Genomic DNA, 16,270 nt, shown 5'->3' with positions numbered 1-16,270 from the left:
TCTTCTCTCTACACTACATGTAACATGTCCTCTCTCTCTACACTACATGTAACATGTCCTCTCTCTCTACACTACATGTAACATGTCCTCTCTCTCTACACTACATGTAACATGTCTTCTCTCTACACTACATGTAACATGTCTTCTCTCTACACTACATGTAACATGTCCTCTCTCTCTACACTACATGTAACATGTCTTCTCTCTCTACACTACATGTAACATGTCCTCTCTCTCTACACTACATGTAACATGTCTTCTCTCTCTACACTACATGTAACATGTCCTCTCTCTCTACACTACATGTAACATGTCTTCTCTCTCTACACTACATGTAACATGTCCTCTCTCTCTACACTACATGTAACATGTCTTCTCTCTCTACACTACATGTAACATGTCCTCTCTCTCTACACTACATGTAACATGTCTTCTCTCTCTACACTACATGTAACATGTCCTCTCTCTACACTACATGTAACATGTCTTCTCTCTACACTACATGTAACATGTCCTCTCTCTCTACACTACATGTAACATGTCCTCTCTCTCTACACTACATGTAACATGTCCTCTCTCTCTACACTACATGTAACATGTCTTCTCTCTACACTACATGTAACATGTCTTCTCTCTACACTACATGTAACATGTCCTCTCTCTCTACACTACATGTAACATGTCTTCTCTCTCTACACTACATGTAACATGTCTTCTCTCTCTACACTACATGTAACATGTCTTCTCTCTCTACACTACATGTAACATGTCCTCTCTCTACACTACATGTAACATGTCCTCTCTCTCTACACTACATGTAACATGTCTTCTCTCTACACTACATGTAACATGTCCTCTCTCTCTACACTACATGTAACATGTCTTCTCTCTCTACACTACATGTAACATGTCTTCTCTCTCTACACTACATGTAACATGTCTTCTCTCTACACTACATGTAACATGTCTTCTCTCTCTACACTACATGTAACTTGTCTTCTCTCTCTACACTACATGTAACATGTCTTCTCTCTACACTACATGTAACATGTCTTCTCTCTCTACACTACATGTAACATGTCTTCTCTCTACACTACATGTAACATGTCTTCTCTCTCTACACTACATGTAACATGTCTTCTCTCTCTACACTACATGTAACATGTCTTCTCTCTCTACACTACATGTAACATGTCTTCTCTCTACACTACATGTAACATGTCTTCTCTCTCTACACTACATGTAACATGTCTTCTCTCTCTACACTACATGTAACATGTCTTCTCTCTCTACACTACATGTAACATGTCTTCTCTCTACACTACATGTAACATGTCTTCTCTCTCTACACTACATGTAACATGTCTTCTCTCTCTACACTACATGTAACATGTCTTCTCTCTACACTACATGTAACATGTCTTCTCTCTCTACACTACATGTAACATGTCTTCTCTCTCTACACTACATGTAACATGTCTTCTCTCTCTACACTACATGTAACATGTCTTCTCTCTACACTACATGTAACATGTCTTCTCTCTCTACACTACATGTAACATGTCCTCTCTCTCTACACTACATGTAACATGTCTTCTCTCTACACTACATGTAACATGTCTTCTCTCTACACTACATGTAACATGTCCTCTCTCTACACTACATGTAACATGTCTTCTCTCTACACTACATGTAACATGTCTTCTCTACACTACATGTAACATGTCTTCTCTCTACACTACATGTAACATGTCTTCTCTCTCTACACTACATGTAACATGTCCTCTCTCTACACTACATGTAACATGTCTTCTCTCTCTACACTACATGTAACATGTCTTCTCTCTCTACACTACATGTAACATGTCTTCTCTCTACACTACATGTAACATGTCTTCTCTCTACACTACATGTAACATGTCTTCTCTCTCTACACTACATGTAACATGTCTTCTCTCTCTACACTACATGTAACATGTCTTCTCTCTCTACACTACATGTAACATGTCTTCTCTCTACACTACATGTAACATGTCTTCTCTCTCTACACTACATGTAACATGTCCTCTCTCTACACTACATGTAACATGTCCTCTCTCTCTACACTACATGTAACATGTCTTCTCTACACTACATGTAACATGTCTTCTCTCTACACTACATGTAACATGTCTTCTCTCTCTACACTACATGTAACATGTCTTCTCTCTACACTACATGTAACATGTCTTCTCTCTACACTACATGTAACATGTCTTCTCTCTCTACACTACATGTAACATGTCTTCTCTCTCTACACTACATGTAACATGTCTTCTCTCTCTACACTACATGTAACATGTCCTCTCTCTACACTACATGTAACATGTCCTCTCTCTACACTACATGTAACATGTCTTCTCTCTCTACACTACATGTAACATGTCTTCTCTCTACACTACATGTAACATGTCTTCTCTCTACACTACATGTAACATGTCTTCTCTCTACACTACATGTAACATGTCCTCTCTCTCTACACTACATGTAACATGTCTTCTCTCTACACTACATGTAACATGTCTTCTCTCTACACTACATGTAACATGTCCTCTCTCTCTACACTACATGTAACATGTCCTCTCTCTCTACACTACATGTAACATGTCTTCTCTCTACACTACATGTAACATGTCTTCTCTCTACACTACATGTAACATGTCCTCTCTCTCTACACTACATGTAACATGTCTTCTCTCTACACTACATGTAACATGTCTTCTCCCTCTACACTACATGTAACATGTCTTCTCCCTCTACACTACATGTAACATGTCTTCTCTCTACACTACATGTAACATGTCTTCTCTCTCTACACTACATGTAACATGTCTTCTCCCTCTACACTACATGTAACATGTCTTCTCTCTCTACACTACATGTAACATGTCTTCTCTCTACACTACATGTAACATGTCTTCTCTCTACACTACATGTAACATGTCCTCTCTCTACACTACATGTAACATGTCTTCTCCCTCTACACTACATGTAACTTGTCTTCTCTCTCTACACTACATGTAACATGTCTTCTCTCTACACTACATGTAACATGTCTTCTCTCTCTACACTACATGTAACATGTCCTCTCTCTGACCATGTCCCCGACAGACCACTCCACCCCAGCGAGCCAGTCCCCCCACTCCTCCAACCCCAGCAGCCTGCCCTCGTCTCCTCCCACTCACAACCACGGCTCCATGCCCTTCTCCAACTTTGGGCCCATAGGCACGCCGGACAGCAGGGACCGGAGGATGGTGGACCGCTGGAAGGCAGAGAAGACAGGTGAGCTGTGTGGACTGACGTTAGAGAGGACCATGTTATGGTAAAGAGGGTATGGTAGCATTTGGGCCAGAACTCCCACGCTCAGCTAGTGGTTATGCAGCCATTCATACCACTTCATGTCAAAGAAAAATAAATCCATTTTAAGTTGTTTACAAAGAAAATGTAATATTAATTGTTTATTTTCCAGTATCCATAATTTCATATTTTTAAAGATGTATTGGCAAGTAACTCAACATCATCTTTTTTCAAGTTAAAATAAAGGTTTAAAATTGTATTAAATAAAGGTCAGCAGACGGTTCAGTCAGTATGTTCTTCCTGTGCCCCAGGACGCGTGATTTTTTTCCGTAGCCTATGTGTGCGAAGACGCTCTCTGATTGGCTAGCCGCGTACAGCGAAGACGCTCTCTGATTGGTTTAGCGCCGAAGGGTCTCTTCCGCCTTGTACATATATTCTCTGCTTCAAAGTGCTTTGGCCCTCTTTCGAAGTGGGTTATGCTTAGAGTTATGGTTAGGGTTAAGGTTAGGGTTATGGTTAAGGTTAGGCGGAAGACCAATCAGAGAGGATCTTCGCTGTATGCGGCTAGCCAGGCTGGGCGATATGGCCTAAATATGATATCACGATATTTTCTGACCTTTCGGCGATACACGATACGCATCACGATGTTTTTCTTTTTTTCCCCAAACAATTCATTATGAGGCTTACCAAGACAGTATTTGAGTTTGCAAGCTAACATTAAAAATACCCATGCATTTAGCATTTTTATATTAGATTATTGGATTATTAGATTATATATTGCATATATTTAGCAATGAGATATTATATGATTTAGATATGAAATATGATGAAATGTAAATGGGGGACCCTGATGTAAACAAGACTAAAGTCTTTCTCTGGTCTGCATCCCCTTAACAATTGTATGTATTGAGCTGTACTGTACCCATTCTGCAATATGTTAATAAAGTTTTAAATCAATCAATCAATCAATCAATCAATCAATAAATAGCATTTTAGCATTTTTATGAAACTACTGTATATTTGTATGTCTCTAAATGTTTTGATGAATTGAAAATGGAGGACCCTTATGTAAAAAAGCCGAAAGTCTTTTTCTGGTCTTCATCCTCCAGTCCACTGTTGTTGTTTTGAGCTGTACTGTATTGGACCCATTCTGCAATCTGTTAACACTTTGGTCGCCGGCCAGAAATCCGGAAATGACTGTGCCTGGCCAGGATTCCTGGGCGATTTTAGCATATCTCATGATCTTAGCGGAGCTATTTGTATATTTTATATTATAACTATGGGGAAATGGTTTGGCTCATTTGACGACGACGAGTTGATGTACACTATGAAAAAAACCGTTTGTTTCTGCATGTCTTCGTTCGTTCACAATTACAAGTTTAAAAAAGGTAAATAAAGGGGAAAATCCAGGTGGATTCTTTAGAAAGAAAGTTAAAAGCCTTTTTATGCCAGGTGCGCAATTCCCCGTTGCTGCTGCTTGAAACAGACGAGAACATGCACCAACATGTTTTCATAAAGTTAAAGTTTTCATTCATTCAATCATTCAGCCGGCAACAGAATAATTTTGATTGACAGTCGAGTCTGCCAATTACGTCACACCGCTTGCACCCGCCCTGCTGTTCTTAGCACCAATCGGCAAGCGCGTATTCGTGTTTTACTTCCAGAATGTCCTCCATTGATTTTGATGAGAGCTCAACAACAACAACAACGTTAACTCCCCGCGGCCGACGAGTAGATTACCAGCGCTCCGCAGCATGACTAAACGAGGCATAATGATTTTACTGCAACAAATGTTATAATAAAAGCCTTTCCATACATCTGTCTGATTGAAAACTTTATTAACAGACGGCAGAATGGGCACAACTCAGCACGGGCTGAGATATGAACGAGTAATGCTTGCTATCTATCTAGGTCGTCCTCGGACGTTGCTATATTCTGGTAAATACGCTAATGTTATTGAACGTGTAACTATATAACGTTAATGCCACAAAACGAATGCCTTTGTTAATCATAAGTAGTAACTTTGATGCAGTAGTGTGTGTGTGGGGGCGGCGTTGTTCAAAATTTTGAACGTGTGGACCAGATTGACGCGACACAATCCTCTTGGGCAAAACATCACGATATCCACGATACGTTAAAAAAGTGTATCGTTAATGAACTGTACCCGATATTTATATAATATCGTCATAGCGCCCAGCCCTAAGAGAGCGTCTTCACACACATAGGCTATGGCAAAAATCACGCCCCCAGGACAGTTCAGTCAGTATGTTCTTCCTGTGCCCCAGGACAGTTCAGTCAGTATGTTCTTCCTGTGCTCCAGGACAGTTCAGTCAGTATGTTCTTCCTGTGCTCCAGGACAGTTCAGTCAGGATGTTCTCCCTGTGCCCTCAGGACAGTTCAGTCAAATGTTCTTCCTGTGCCCCAGGACAATTCAGTCAGTATGTTCTTCCTGTGCTCCAGGACAGTTCAGTCATATGTTCTTCCTGTGCCCCAGGACAGTTCAGTCATATGTTGTTCCTGTGCTCCAGGACAGTTCAGTCAGTATGTTCTTCCTGTGCCCCAGGACAGTTCAGTCAGTATGTTCTTCCTGTGCTCCAGGACAGTTCAGTCAGTATGTTCTTCCTGTGTCCCAGGACAGTTCAGTCAGTATGTTCTTCCTGTGCTCCAGGACAGTTCAGTCAGTATGTTCTTCCTGTGTCCCAGGACAGTTCAGTCAAATGTTCTTCCTGTGCTCCAGGACAATTCAGTCAGTATGTTCTTCCTGTGCTCCAGGACAGTTCAGTCATATGTTCTTCCTGTGCCCCAGGACAGTTCAGTCATATGTTCTTCCTGTGCTCCAGGACAGTTCAGTCAGTATGTTCATCCTGTGTCACCAGGACAGTTCAGTCAGTATGTTCTTCCTGTGCTCCAGGACAGTTCAGTCAGTATGTTCTTCCTGTGCTCCAGGACAGTTCAGTCAGTATGTTCTTCCTGTGTCCCAGGACAGTTCAGTCAGTATGTTCTTCCTGTGCTCCAGGACAGTTCAGTCAGTATGTTCTTCATGTGCCCCAGGACAGTTCAGTCAGTATGTTCTCCCTGTGCTCCAGGACAGTTCAGTCAGTATGTTCTTCATGTGCCCCAGGACAGTTCAGTCAGTATGTTCTTCCTGTGCTCCAGGACAGTTCAGTCAGTATGTTCTTCATGTGCCCCAGGACAGTTCAGTCAGTATGTTCTTCCTGTGCCCCAGGACAGTTCAGTCAGTGTGTTCTTCATGTGCCCCAGGACAGTTCAGTCAGTATGTTCTTCCTGTGCTCCAGGACAGTTCAGTCAGTATGTTCTTCATGTGCCCCAGGACAGTTCAGTCAGTATGTTCTTCCTGTGCCCCAGGACAGTTCAGTCAGTATGTTCTTCCTGTGCTCCAGGACAGTTCAGTCAGTATGTTCTTCATGTGCCCCAGGACAGTTCAGTCAGTATGTTCTTCCTGTGCCCCAGGACAGTTCAGTCAGTATGTTCTTCCTGTGCTCCAGGACAGTTCAGTCAGTATGTTCTTCATGTGCCCCAGGACAGTTCAGTCAGTATGTTCTTCATGTGCCCCAGGACAGTTCAGTCAGTATGTTCTTCCTGTGCCCCAGGACAGTTCAGTCAGTGTGTTCTTCCTGTGCCCCAGGACAGTTCATTTAGAACAATTTGTTAATATATATATAATATATAATATTGCAGCGAGCGTTGTCTGCATCTAGCTTTGTAAAGTGTAACCACACTCGCGACCGTTTTCGGCTTGCCATTGCCCCGACTGCTTTGTTGTTGAATCAAGTCAAATCCTAGGTAAGCGTGCACGTGAACTTGCGGCACACTTCATAGATTTAGTTTTGCGGTAAACTGAACGTTGACGTCATCAGACTTAAAAATATATATATATATATAATAATAAAAAGATATATATATAGAATAATTTTTTTAAATAATAATTACAGTACCGAAATGTGGCACCGGTGGATCTCACGCGAATCTGTACTCGGTAGTACCGACGTGATTTGGTTGGTACCCTTAAAAGTACCGGATTCGGTCCCCATCCCTATTGAATATAGCAATAAACCAGATTTAAAACCTAATTTGTGAGAGCTCATACAGACATGTTATGGCTCATAAAGTAAGCCTTGTTCATCGTCCACGGAGCAGCCCCCAGATCTTACCTCATCCTAATTACATCACCGATTAGAAGGTTCTCTCTCCGATCTCTAGCCTTGGCAGAGAGTGGTGCATCTGTGTTTCACTACACACATGGGTGCATGCTTACCAGCTGTTCGCCTCTTTTTAATGCAACATGCAACACTAATATCACCGACATCTAAGAAGGGAGATCCCCCCTTGAATTGGCCCTTCTAAGGTTTCTCTCCTCCACACTGCCTGTGGAGCATTTTTTCCTATTGTTAGGTTTTAGTGAGTTTTTCCTTACCTTCCCGTGGGGTACGTCTGGGAGTGTTGCATGCATGCATTTATTTTGAGCTTATGGTATTCTTGTTTTTTCTTGACTTACTGTGTTACTATGTATGTATGTATGTATGTATGTATGTGTGTATGTATGTATGTATGTATGTATGTATGTATGTATGTATGTATGTATGTATGTGTGTATGTATGTATGTATGTATGTATGTATGTATGTATGTATGTATGTATGTATGTATGTATGTATGTATGTATATATGTATGTATGTTTTTTTTTTTTTTTTTTTTTGGGCTCGTTTAAAGAAGACGTGTCTTAAGCACTTTGAGCTGCACTCCGTGTATGAAAGGTGCTATATACCGTAATTCCTCTAATAGTAACCGGGTCTCAAATACAAGCCGGGTCTCTATTAATGGCCGGGTGCGCTCTTGAGCTAAGCAATTATAAGCCGGCCTCCTAATACAAGCCGGGTTACTAATATACTGAGCTGCATACTGAGCTAGTTACTTGATTTCACTTTGAAAACGTTGAAATGACCAGTGACCACCTGTAATTGCACTTTACTATTTCATACAGTACTTGGTTTCAATAAATGAACCCAGTACATTTTACTGGGTTCAAACTGACACAAAATGTTGATTTATTCATTATGATCCGTTTGAAAATTTGAAATATAGGCCTCCCTCTTATACAGGCCTCCTCCTAATACAAGCCTGGTACCCGCTACGGTTGAAACAAATACAAGCCGGGGTTACTATTAGAGGAATTACGGTAAATGAAGATTATGTTCATAGATACTGACTGAACTGTCCTGGGGCACAGGAGGAACATGTGACTTCTCATATTACATCATTATTGGAATGGAATTGTGGAACCTATGGAACCCGTTCTAGTGACTGGCTGGTCCTTAAGGTCCCAGAGTTTGCTCTGAACAGGGTACATCTGGTTTTTGCTATGATGCTCCTCTAGCTCATGGAATGAACTCCAACAGTCCTTAAAGCTTGAGATTCTCCCCTCTGTTGCAGAGTTTAAAACCTTGATCTCCAACCTTTGTCAATCAAGTTGTACATGTTTTAATTTATTGTTATCCTTACCGTCTTATTGTTATGATTTTATATGCTGTGTGATTTTATAGGCCTTTTTTTTTTGCTTATTTCTGTATGTACACTCGACGTGACTGTAAATGAGGGAAACCTCACAGTTGCCTTTCGAGTTTAAATAAAGGCTTGAAATGAAATGAAAATGGGTGGCATTCCCCCTTTTAATCCTCACTTCTTCTTCTTCTTTCAGGAGTGGTGAGTGGATTCGGTCTGGACTACCTGCCAGCCTCCTCTGCAGCCTCGGAGAACAGCTGGCACCAGGGGGGCCCTCCCGGCAGCTCCTGGGCCACCCAGGACACGCCCATGGAGGACTCCTCCACCGTGCTCCTGGACAGTCTGAAGGTACGCAGCGGCCAACTCCTCCTCCTCAGCATCTCAACGCTCTATAGACCACTGCACTTCCACGTTACATTGAAATCGGGGAGGAGATAGCGGGGGGAGCACATGAATGAATGTGGATGAGAGCCTTGATGTAAGTGGTTGCAGCTACGGCTGTGGGGGCGCTGGAGACATGATCCAATAGACTTTTATGCGCCTGAGTTTCCTGAACACCGTGCGACCCATTCCTAATCGATCAGAACTAAATGGGCCGAGATCAAGTCCCTTTTCCAGCACCTACTCCCCATACACATGCGCAGATTGTCAACGGAGTCTGGACGACTCGAGGGGGGAGCTTCGGTGGCCAGTGTCCTTTCAGCCGAACAGGATAATGAAAAAATTATCCCACTAAATGGCCAGACGCGTCTTATGGCGACATCTACAATGAATTCATTGAGTCTCCAGGTAGACTAATGTTTATATTTAAGTGCAGTGGTCTATAGCCGCTCACACTACCACCCCAAGCTCCCCCCCTCTGATGGAACAGTCCACATTCATTCGTGCGTCATCTCGCGTCGTCCAGACTCCGTTGACAATCTGCGCATGTGGGGAGTAGGTGCTGGAAAAGGGACTTGATCTCGGCCCATTTAGTTCTGGTCGATTAGGAATGGGTCGCACCGTGTTCAGGAAACTCAGGCATAAAAGTCTATTCGATCATGTCTCCAGCGCCCCCCACAGCCGTAGCTGCAACCACTTACATCACGGCTCTCATCCACATTCATTCATATGCTCCCCCCGCTATCTCCTCTCCTGAACTGAACTCAATATTTTAAAGTTCTGGTAACTTATTATTTATTTTTTTACAGTGTAGTCTTGCGATCAATCAAAACTTATTTACACGATATACCTCACATTCACCCTCCATTCACATCCTGGTGTTCTCCTGGTGTTCTCCATTAGGCCTGTAGGTGGAGCTATGACAGCACACGTACAGTACACGCACCGATGGTGTGTGATGTGTCCAAAAATGAATGGGCAAATGTGAGTGAAATGGTCGCACTGTATGCAGCTGTTTGTCTGCATTGCACCCCCCCCCCCCAACTCAGATTTAGGGTTGATACAACCATCATAATAATATTGTTAATAATAACAATAACAATAATGATGTAATGTAAAAATTATCATTAAAAAGACCTGATTATGAGAAAAAAAATTACGATGCATGGAATATTGTTGAGGCACACTAGTTACAACTATATTTCAAACAGGCACTCCATGTCAAAAAGGTTGCTGACCCCTGGTCTATGGGGATGTTTACCTTCTTTGCAGGGCTATAACTTTTTAAATTGTATTGCTAAATTGACATTACTATGGCCCATTCAACGTCAAGTATCTATTGTTCAGGGTGTAGCAACGTTATACTTTTTCATTCACATATTCATACTAAAATACGGTCTAAAGTATAAGTATGTTTTTATCGTTTTCTGCAGCTTTCTCCAAAACGTGATTTATAGCCCCAAATGCATTATATTGATGATCAAATACAGTTTGATAGGAATCTGCGCGAGATAAAAAAAATTCAAATGGACGTGCTTCTAGAACAGGGTTTCCGTTAGAAAAAATTGTTGCCGGCCTCAGTGTCCGGTAGATTTCAATCTACCGGTCAAATGAGAGAAATTCCGGTCAGAGTTTATTGAGCTTAAAAACAATTGATAGGCAAAAGAATGACAACAAAACAAAATAATGACATCATCAAGGCATGTAGATTTATAATATTTTTACTTAAAACTAGGCTACTTTTGCGTATAAAGTCATTATATTCCAAATAAAATAAGTCCCGAGACTCGTGCTGCTGCCGACTTTAAATCAAATAGGTGTCTGTGGGCAGTCGCCCGACATTAATAAACAACAGTCTGTTATAATCACATTTTTATGAGCTAACGAATTCCGTTATATTGGACATTTGTATTAATGATATCAAGCGAAGAACTGAGAAAGCAGAGAGACGGCAACATTATCGTGGTTTGCGTGACGACTCTCCACCTCGCAACGACTTATTTGCAAAGAGTATGGCGCTGCAGTTATTGGCTCTTTTCTGGGGACCGCACAGCAGCGCCCCCCACCCAACATTGGCTGAAAATGGCTGAATTGGAGTACTGCTGGAGTACTGCATTGTGCTGCTGCTGCTCCGGCTCTGCAGCTTCACAAAAGTTCGCACACCCAGCACTAAGCTCTCGCTGACAACGGCGTTGTCATTATTAGAAGCAACGATGAAACAAATGTAATGATTGTTTCGTTCATCGCATAGGCTATTTAATTTTAGCCTATTTTAATACAATTCAAATAATCAAATTGTGCTTAGACTCAGGGAATTATTTTCACCGGACATTAAGACCGGAGAGATTAAATATGTCGGACTTCAACTGATTTTGCCGGTCAAATACCGGTAATTACCGGCTAACGGAAACGCTGTTCTAGAAGTTACTACAGATCATCTGATGTTGACCGGATGGGGGGGGGGGGGGGGGGTCGTTTATAATTCCGTGGCCAACGTTAGATGATTCATTTAGTGTGGGTGATATGATCATTAGAGCAGTTAGTATCGAACACGTTAAAAAAGAACGCTGAATCTTACCGTAGCTTCCTCATAGCGTTGGGCGATGAGCATGGAACAGAAATATTCCTATTATGGGATGTAGAAATATGCGATCCATTTCCAGGTTGTATAATAGTATATACGTCCAAATCATGTTGTTTATCGAGTTATTGGTAACGGATTGCTATCCGTTGTCTAGCTCGAGTCCTGGGACTATTACCGAGTGATCGGACCGAATTGAAATGAGCACCAGCTTCCATTTCCTGTTTCCGCTCTGGGCGATCCGCCGATCGGCCACCAGATGGCGCTCTTGAACCGTTGGAGAGTTGAGAGGGGATCAACAGTAGATCTCATGTCTCCGGGGGAGAAATATGATTTCGATCACAGATTTTTGAAATATTGATATCAAAGACGTGGTACGGCGTCTTTGGCAGAATGAGCATGGCAGGGAAAGACGTGCTACGGCGTTTTTGGCGACCATAGTGTTAATGATGCATGAACTACTTTACCCAAGGGCCATTGCAATATACATTATCCCTCCACCACTTAACACCTTCCAGCGGGTGGAAGAGGTTAAGGCCATGGTTACACTGGTGTAAAACAGCAACGTTCTATTTTCGAATGATTACGTTTGCATGTCCAAGTTAAAAAGAAACACAGTTTTGGCAGGAAAACGCGTTTTCCTAGTGGCAACGCTCAAAGGGTGTTTTCGTTTTGGAAACTCGGCGAAAACTCGCCGACAATGGTGCCATGTAATTTGCGCAATACGGAGCCGTTCTGCCCAATGCCCATGCGCAGTAGAGACCCGCACGGTTATTTTCAGTGTTTACAGCAGAGCTGTCCCAAGTAGCTGCGGCTACCAACGTGTTGTCAAGTTAGTGTTATAAGGAACCCAGTACTCCAAACTACAACAGTCTGCATTCCTTTAACAATTGTTTGTATTGAGCCGTATTGTATTGTACCCATTCTGCAATCTGTTAAATAACGTTTACATCCATTTATTCTGCTAGCATTAACGTTATTACGCTGCTAGCCACAATGCTATACTGTTATAATGGCATATCCCAATCACGTTAGCACGTAAGCTAACAAAATCTGCGATCTTTTTGTGAGACTAAACTCCGCTCTTGGTGGTCAATTGTGTTGATGTTAGTTTTGTTTAATCAACAAATCATCAACAAATGAGGCAGAACACAGTGAATGTATCCGTTTTTGTTTATTGCACTTTATTTCTTGCTGAAAAATAAATGCTATGTAGCTAAATGGCTCATGCGAGGTATAAAGATGGTGGCTTTGAGATTTTGAGCAGGATGTGGAGTGACTCGTTCAACCTTTCTGATTGGTTGAAAATGGCCTTCATGTTTGAACTACATCGCCACCTACTGCTTTGGCATTGTACTACATGTGTATTGTGTATACATCACTCGGTGGTCAGGAGACAAAACAATGTCTAACTTGCCTGCCATTACGTAGCAACACTCCAACATTTTGGGAAATTAGCTTATTTGCCATCTACCCTGGAGTTAGCCAAGAAGATACATACCTTTTTCTTCTCTGTCCATGCAGTAGGAGTAGGAAGACGCGCACCGTTAGCCTAGCTTAGCGCCAGTCACTGGAAGTAGGTTCCTCCATTAGCCTTGTTCCCAAGGTCTTCCTACTCCTACTGTATGCACAGAGAAGAAACATTTATGTATCTTCTTGTCTAACTCCAGGGTAGATGGAAAATAAGCTAATTTCCCGAAATGTTGGAGTGTTCATTTAAATACATTTTATTAAACAATTTAACAAAAGAATTAAATGTACCTAAAGTAAAATGCTAGAAATGATCAAATGGGTTTTCAGAAGTGATTGTAAATAATAATAATACCGTCCTGCCCTCTCTCTCCCAGTCCATCTGGTCCAGCTCCATGCTGCAGCCCGGCCCCTCCGCCCTGGAGCAGCTGCTCATGCAGCAGAAGCAGAAGCAGCAGAGGGGTCACGGCAACATGAACCCGCCACACTGAAGGGCACCGCAGGGGCCCACGCACTCGACAAGTCAGAACCACCAAAATGGAGGGGAAAAAGTTGAAAAAGACGGAGCTCCAGCTAATCGGAATTAACCGGCAAACACGGTGGAGGCTAAGGGACGGGCTTAGGGACGGGCGAGCGAGCCGCGGCGCGCTCAGCGGTCACCCCCTCCCCACCCCCTCGGGCCTGACGAGGGGGGCGGTCACAGCCCCTCCTCCTCTCCTCTCTCCTTGTGCCACCGCACGGCGACCTGTGGGGGGGCATGTGGGGAGCACCTGCCAGGGGCCTCAAAACACTGAGGACATCTGAACAAACCTTTCAGACAGACGCCACACACCTCCAGGCCTCTCTCCTCCCGCAGAGAGGATCTGTGACCCATTTCATCTTGATTTAGTGACGGAGGAACAGGGAGGCGGTGTGGTGATTTAGTGACCACGCGGAGGAGCAGGAGGGAAGGTGTGGTGGGTTGTTTCAGGGGGAAGGCGAGGCCTTTCTAAAAGGTCAGGATGTGTTGTTTATAAAAAAAGAAACAAAGAAAACAAACTGATCTTTCTCTGATCTCAATTCATTTTCCTTATCTGGGAGGAAGAGCGCTCTCTGTGTCGTCGATCAGATGAATGAAGGAGGAGTCCACTGATACGTGCCGCCATCTTTGGTGAAGGTAAAAAAAGAGAAAAGAGCTGTGCCTATCTCAACCCGCGCAATGGACGAGGGGGGAGGGGGCGGGGTGGCAGAAGCAGACTCCGCCTTCAGAAACAAGTTTTCCTGACCGGCTGCTGATTGGACCGCAGACCGGCATCTGATTGGACCGCAGACCGGCTGCTGATTGGACTGCAGGTTGTCTTCTGCACACATCTCCTCACGGAGATGGCGACTCCACACCAGGCGAGCATGATGGGACTGCTCCGTAACGCTATGTTAGAGGACGAGGAATGCAAACCGAGATAGATTTGGGGGAGGGAGGGAGGGAGGGAGGGGGGGAGGGGGGTTTGGGGGTGGGGGGGCGGGGGGTCATTAACTTAGGGATAATATTATCATTAGCTGCAATTATTAGAAAAAAAATACTGTATTTTGTGATTTGTTGGTAGCAATTTTAGCTTCATGAGATATGGGGTAAATATGCCCCATAGTTTACTGCTTCAGGGGAGCTCTTTATATTTTGTTGCCCCCCCCCCCCCTCCTGTCTCTTACCTACCCTCCTTTCAGTAAAAGAGAAACAATGTAACCCTGCTAACGTTAGTTTACCTGTTAGCCTACCTGCATTAACTGTTTTCTTTTTGTCCATGTTCTGCCTTTTTAATAGTTTTAAGCAGCTTTAATTTGATCTCTCTGTGCCTGGTGGTCAGTGTTGTTTTATTACTACTATCATGGTTGGCACTGTCAATAAAATGTAAAAAAGGAAAATAATAATAATGAAAAAACAACTCTGGTCCAGCAACGCTGGCTGGTTCAGCAATAGAGGGCGCGATGCCTAGATGGTCAGTTAGTTGAACTGGACTGAGCTGGGCTGAGTGGTGTTGGGGGTCAGTTAGTTGAACTAGACTGAGCTGGGCTGAGTGGTGTTGGGGGTCAGTTAGTTGAACTAGACTGAGCTGGGCTGAGTGGTGTTGGGGGTCAGTTAGTTGAACTGGACTGAGCTGGGCTGAGTGGTGTTGGGGGTCAGTTAGTTGAACTAGACTGAGCTGGGCTGAGTGGTGTTGGGGGTCAGTTAGTTGAACTAGACTGAGCTGGGCTGAGTGGTGTTGGGGGTCAGTTAGTTGAACTGGACTGAGCTGGGCTGAGTGGTGTTGGGGGTCAGTTAGTTGAACTGGACTGAGCTGGGCTGAGTGGGTGTTGGGGCTCAAGCCGGCTGGTCAAACTCCTTGTAAGCTGAAAGCAGATGAGAGAATGTTATCAGATAACAACCACTAGTATAGTCGCCAACACTTATCCTGCAAACACATCCTCCTATAGCGGTTATTGATATTAATATCATGTCTAGGCCCCTGGAGAGTTCCAGAGTCTGTCCCTCGGTGGTCTTGTAGCTCAGCTCTAAACTAACCTGTAATTATTTATCACCCATCGTGTCGGTTTCAAGTCCTGTCACTTGGTTTCAAGTCCTGTCACTTGGTATTTTCTCGCCAGTTTGGAACTTTTTGCGTTCAAGCGTAGTTGTGATTTCACCTTTTTGAGACAACCAAGCTTTTAGATGGTTTTTGATAAACCTGGCTGGGAGGCAAATCGACTGAAGCACTAGGCAACGACAACCACCACGGCCAGGGAGGCTCTCCAGGAGAGAGGGAGAGGCACACGGCCCTAGACTAGGTCAGGCGGGGAGGCATAGGGTCAGGCGTTAGAAAGGGTTAAGATATCCAGTTCTATATCAGTGGTTACTTTATAGTTTAGACCAGCGAAAAGGCATTTTGTATCTAAAGGGTAACACAGACTGAATATCTTGTATGAGGGACTAAAACAGGTGTTTTTATTTTCCCCTAGAGAACATTTTAT

General features: G+C 43.3%; 1 protein-coding gene across 2 annotated transcripts in view; it reads left to right on the top strand.

The window, feature by feature from the left end:
• The window catches only part of smg7 (SMG7 nonsense mediated mRNA decay factor), a 70,569-nt gene extending 55,848 nt beyond the window's left edge, over positions 1-14,721 (top strand). For both annotated transcript variants that reach the window (XM_084337586.1, XM_084337585.1), the window contains 3 exons: positions 3,151-3,321; positions 9,053-9,204; positions 13,666-14,721. In XM_084337586.1, the coding sequence (XP_084193712.1) occupies positions 3,151-3,321; positions 9,053-9,204; positions 13,666-13,779 (437 nt within the window). In that variant the 3' untranslated portion in view covers positions 13,780-14,721. The remainder of the gene's footprint in view (positions 1-3,150; positions 3,322-9,052; positions 9,205-13,665) is intronic.
• Positions 14,722-16,270: the final 1,549 nt, after the last annotated feature.

This window comes from Notolepis coatsorum (genome assembly GCF_963971535.1).
Source record: "Notolepis coatsorum genome assembly, chromosome: 20".
NCBI classification, from domain to species: Eukaryota; Metazoa; Chordata; class Actinopteri; order Aulopiformes; family Paralepididae; genus Notolepis; species Notolepis coatsorum.
The sequence above is the reverse complement of the archived record's forward strand: the minus strand, read 5'-3'. Positions and strand labels throughout refer to the sequence as shown.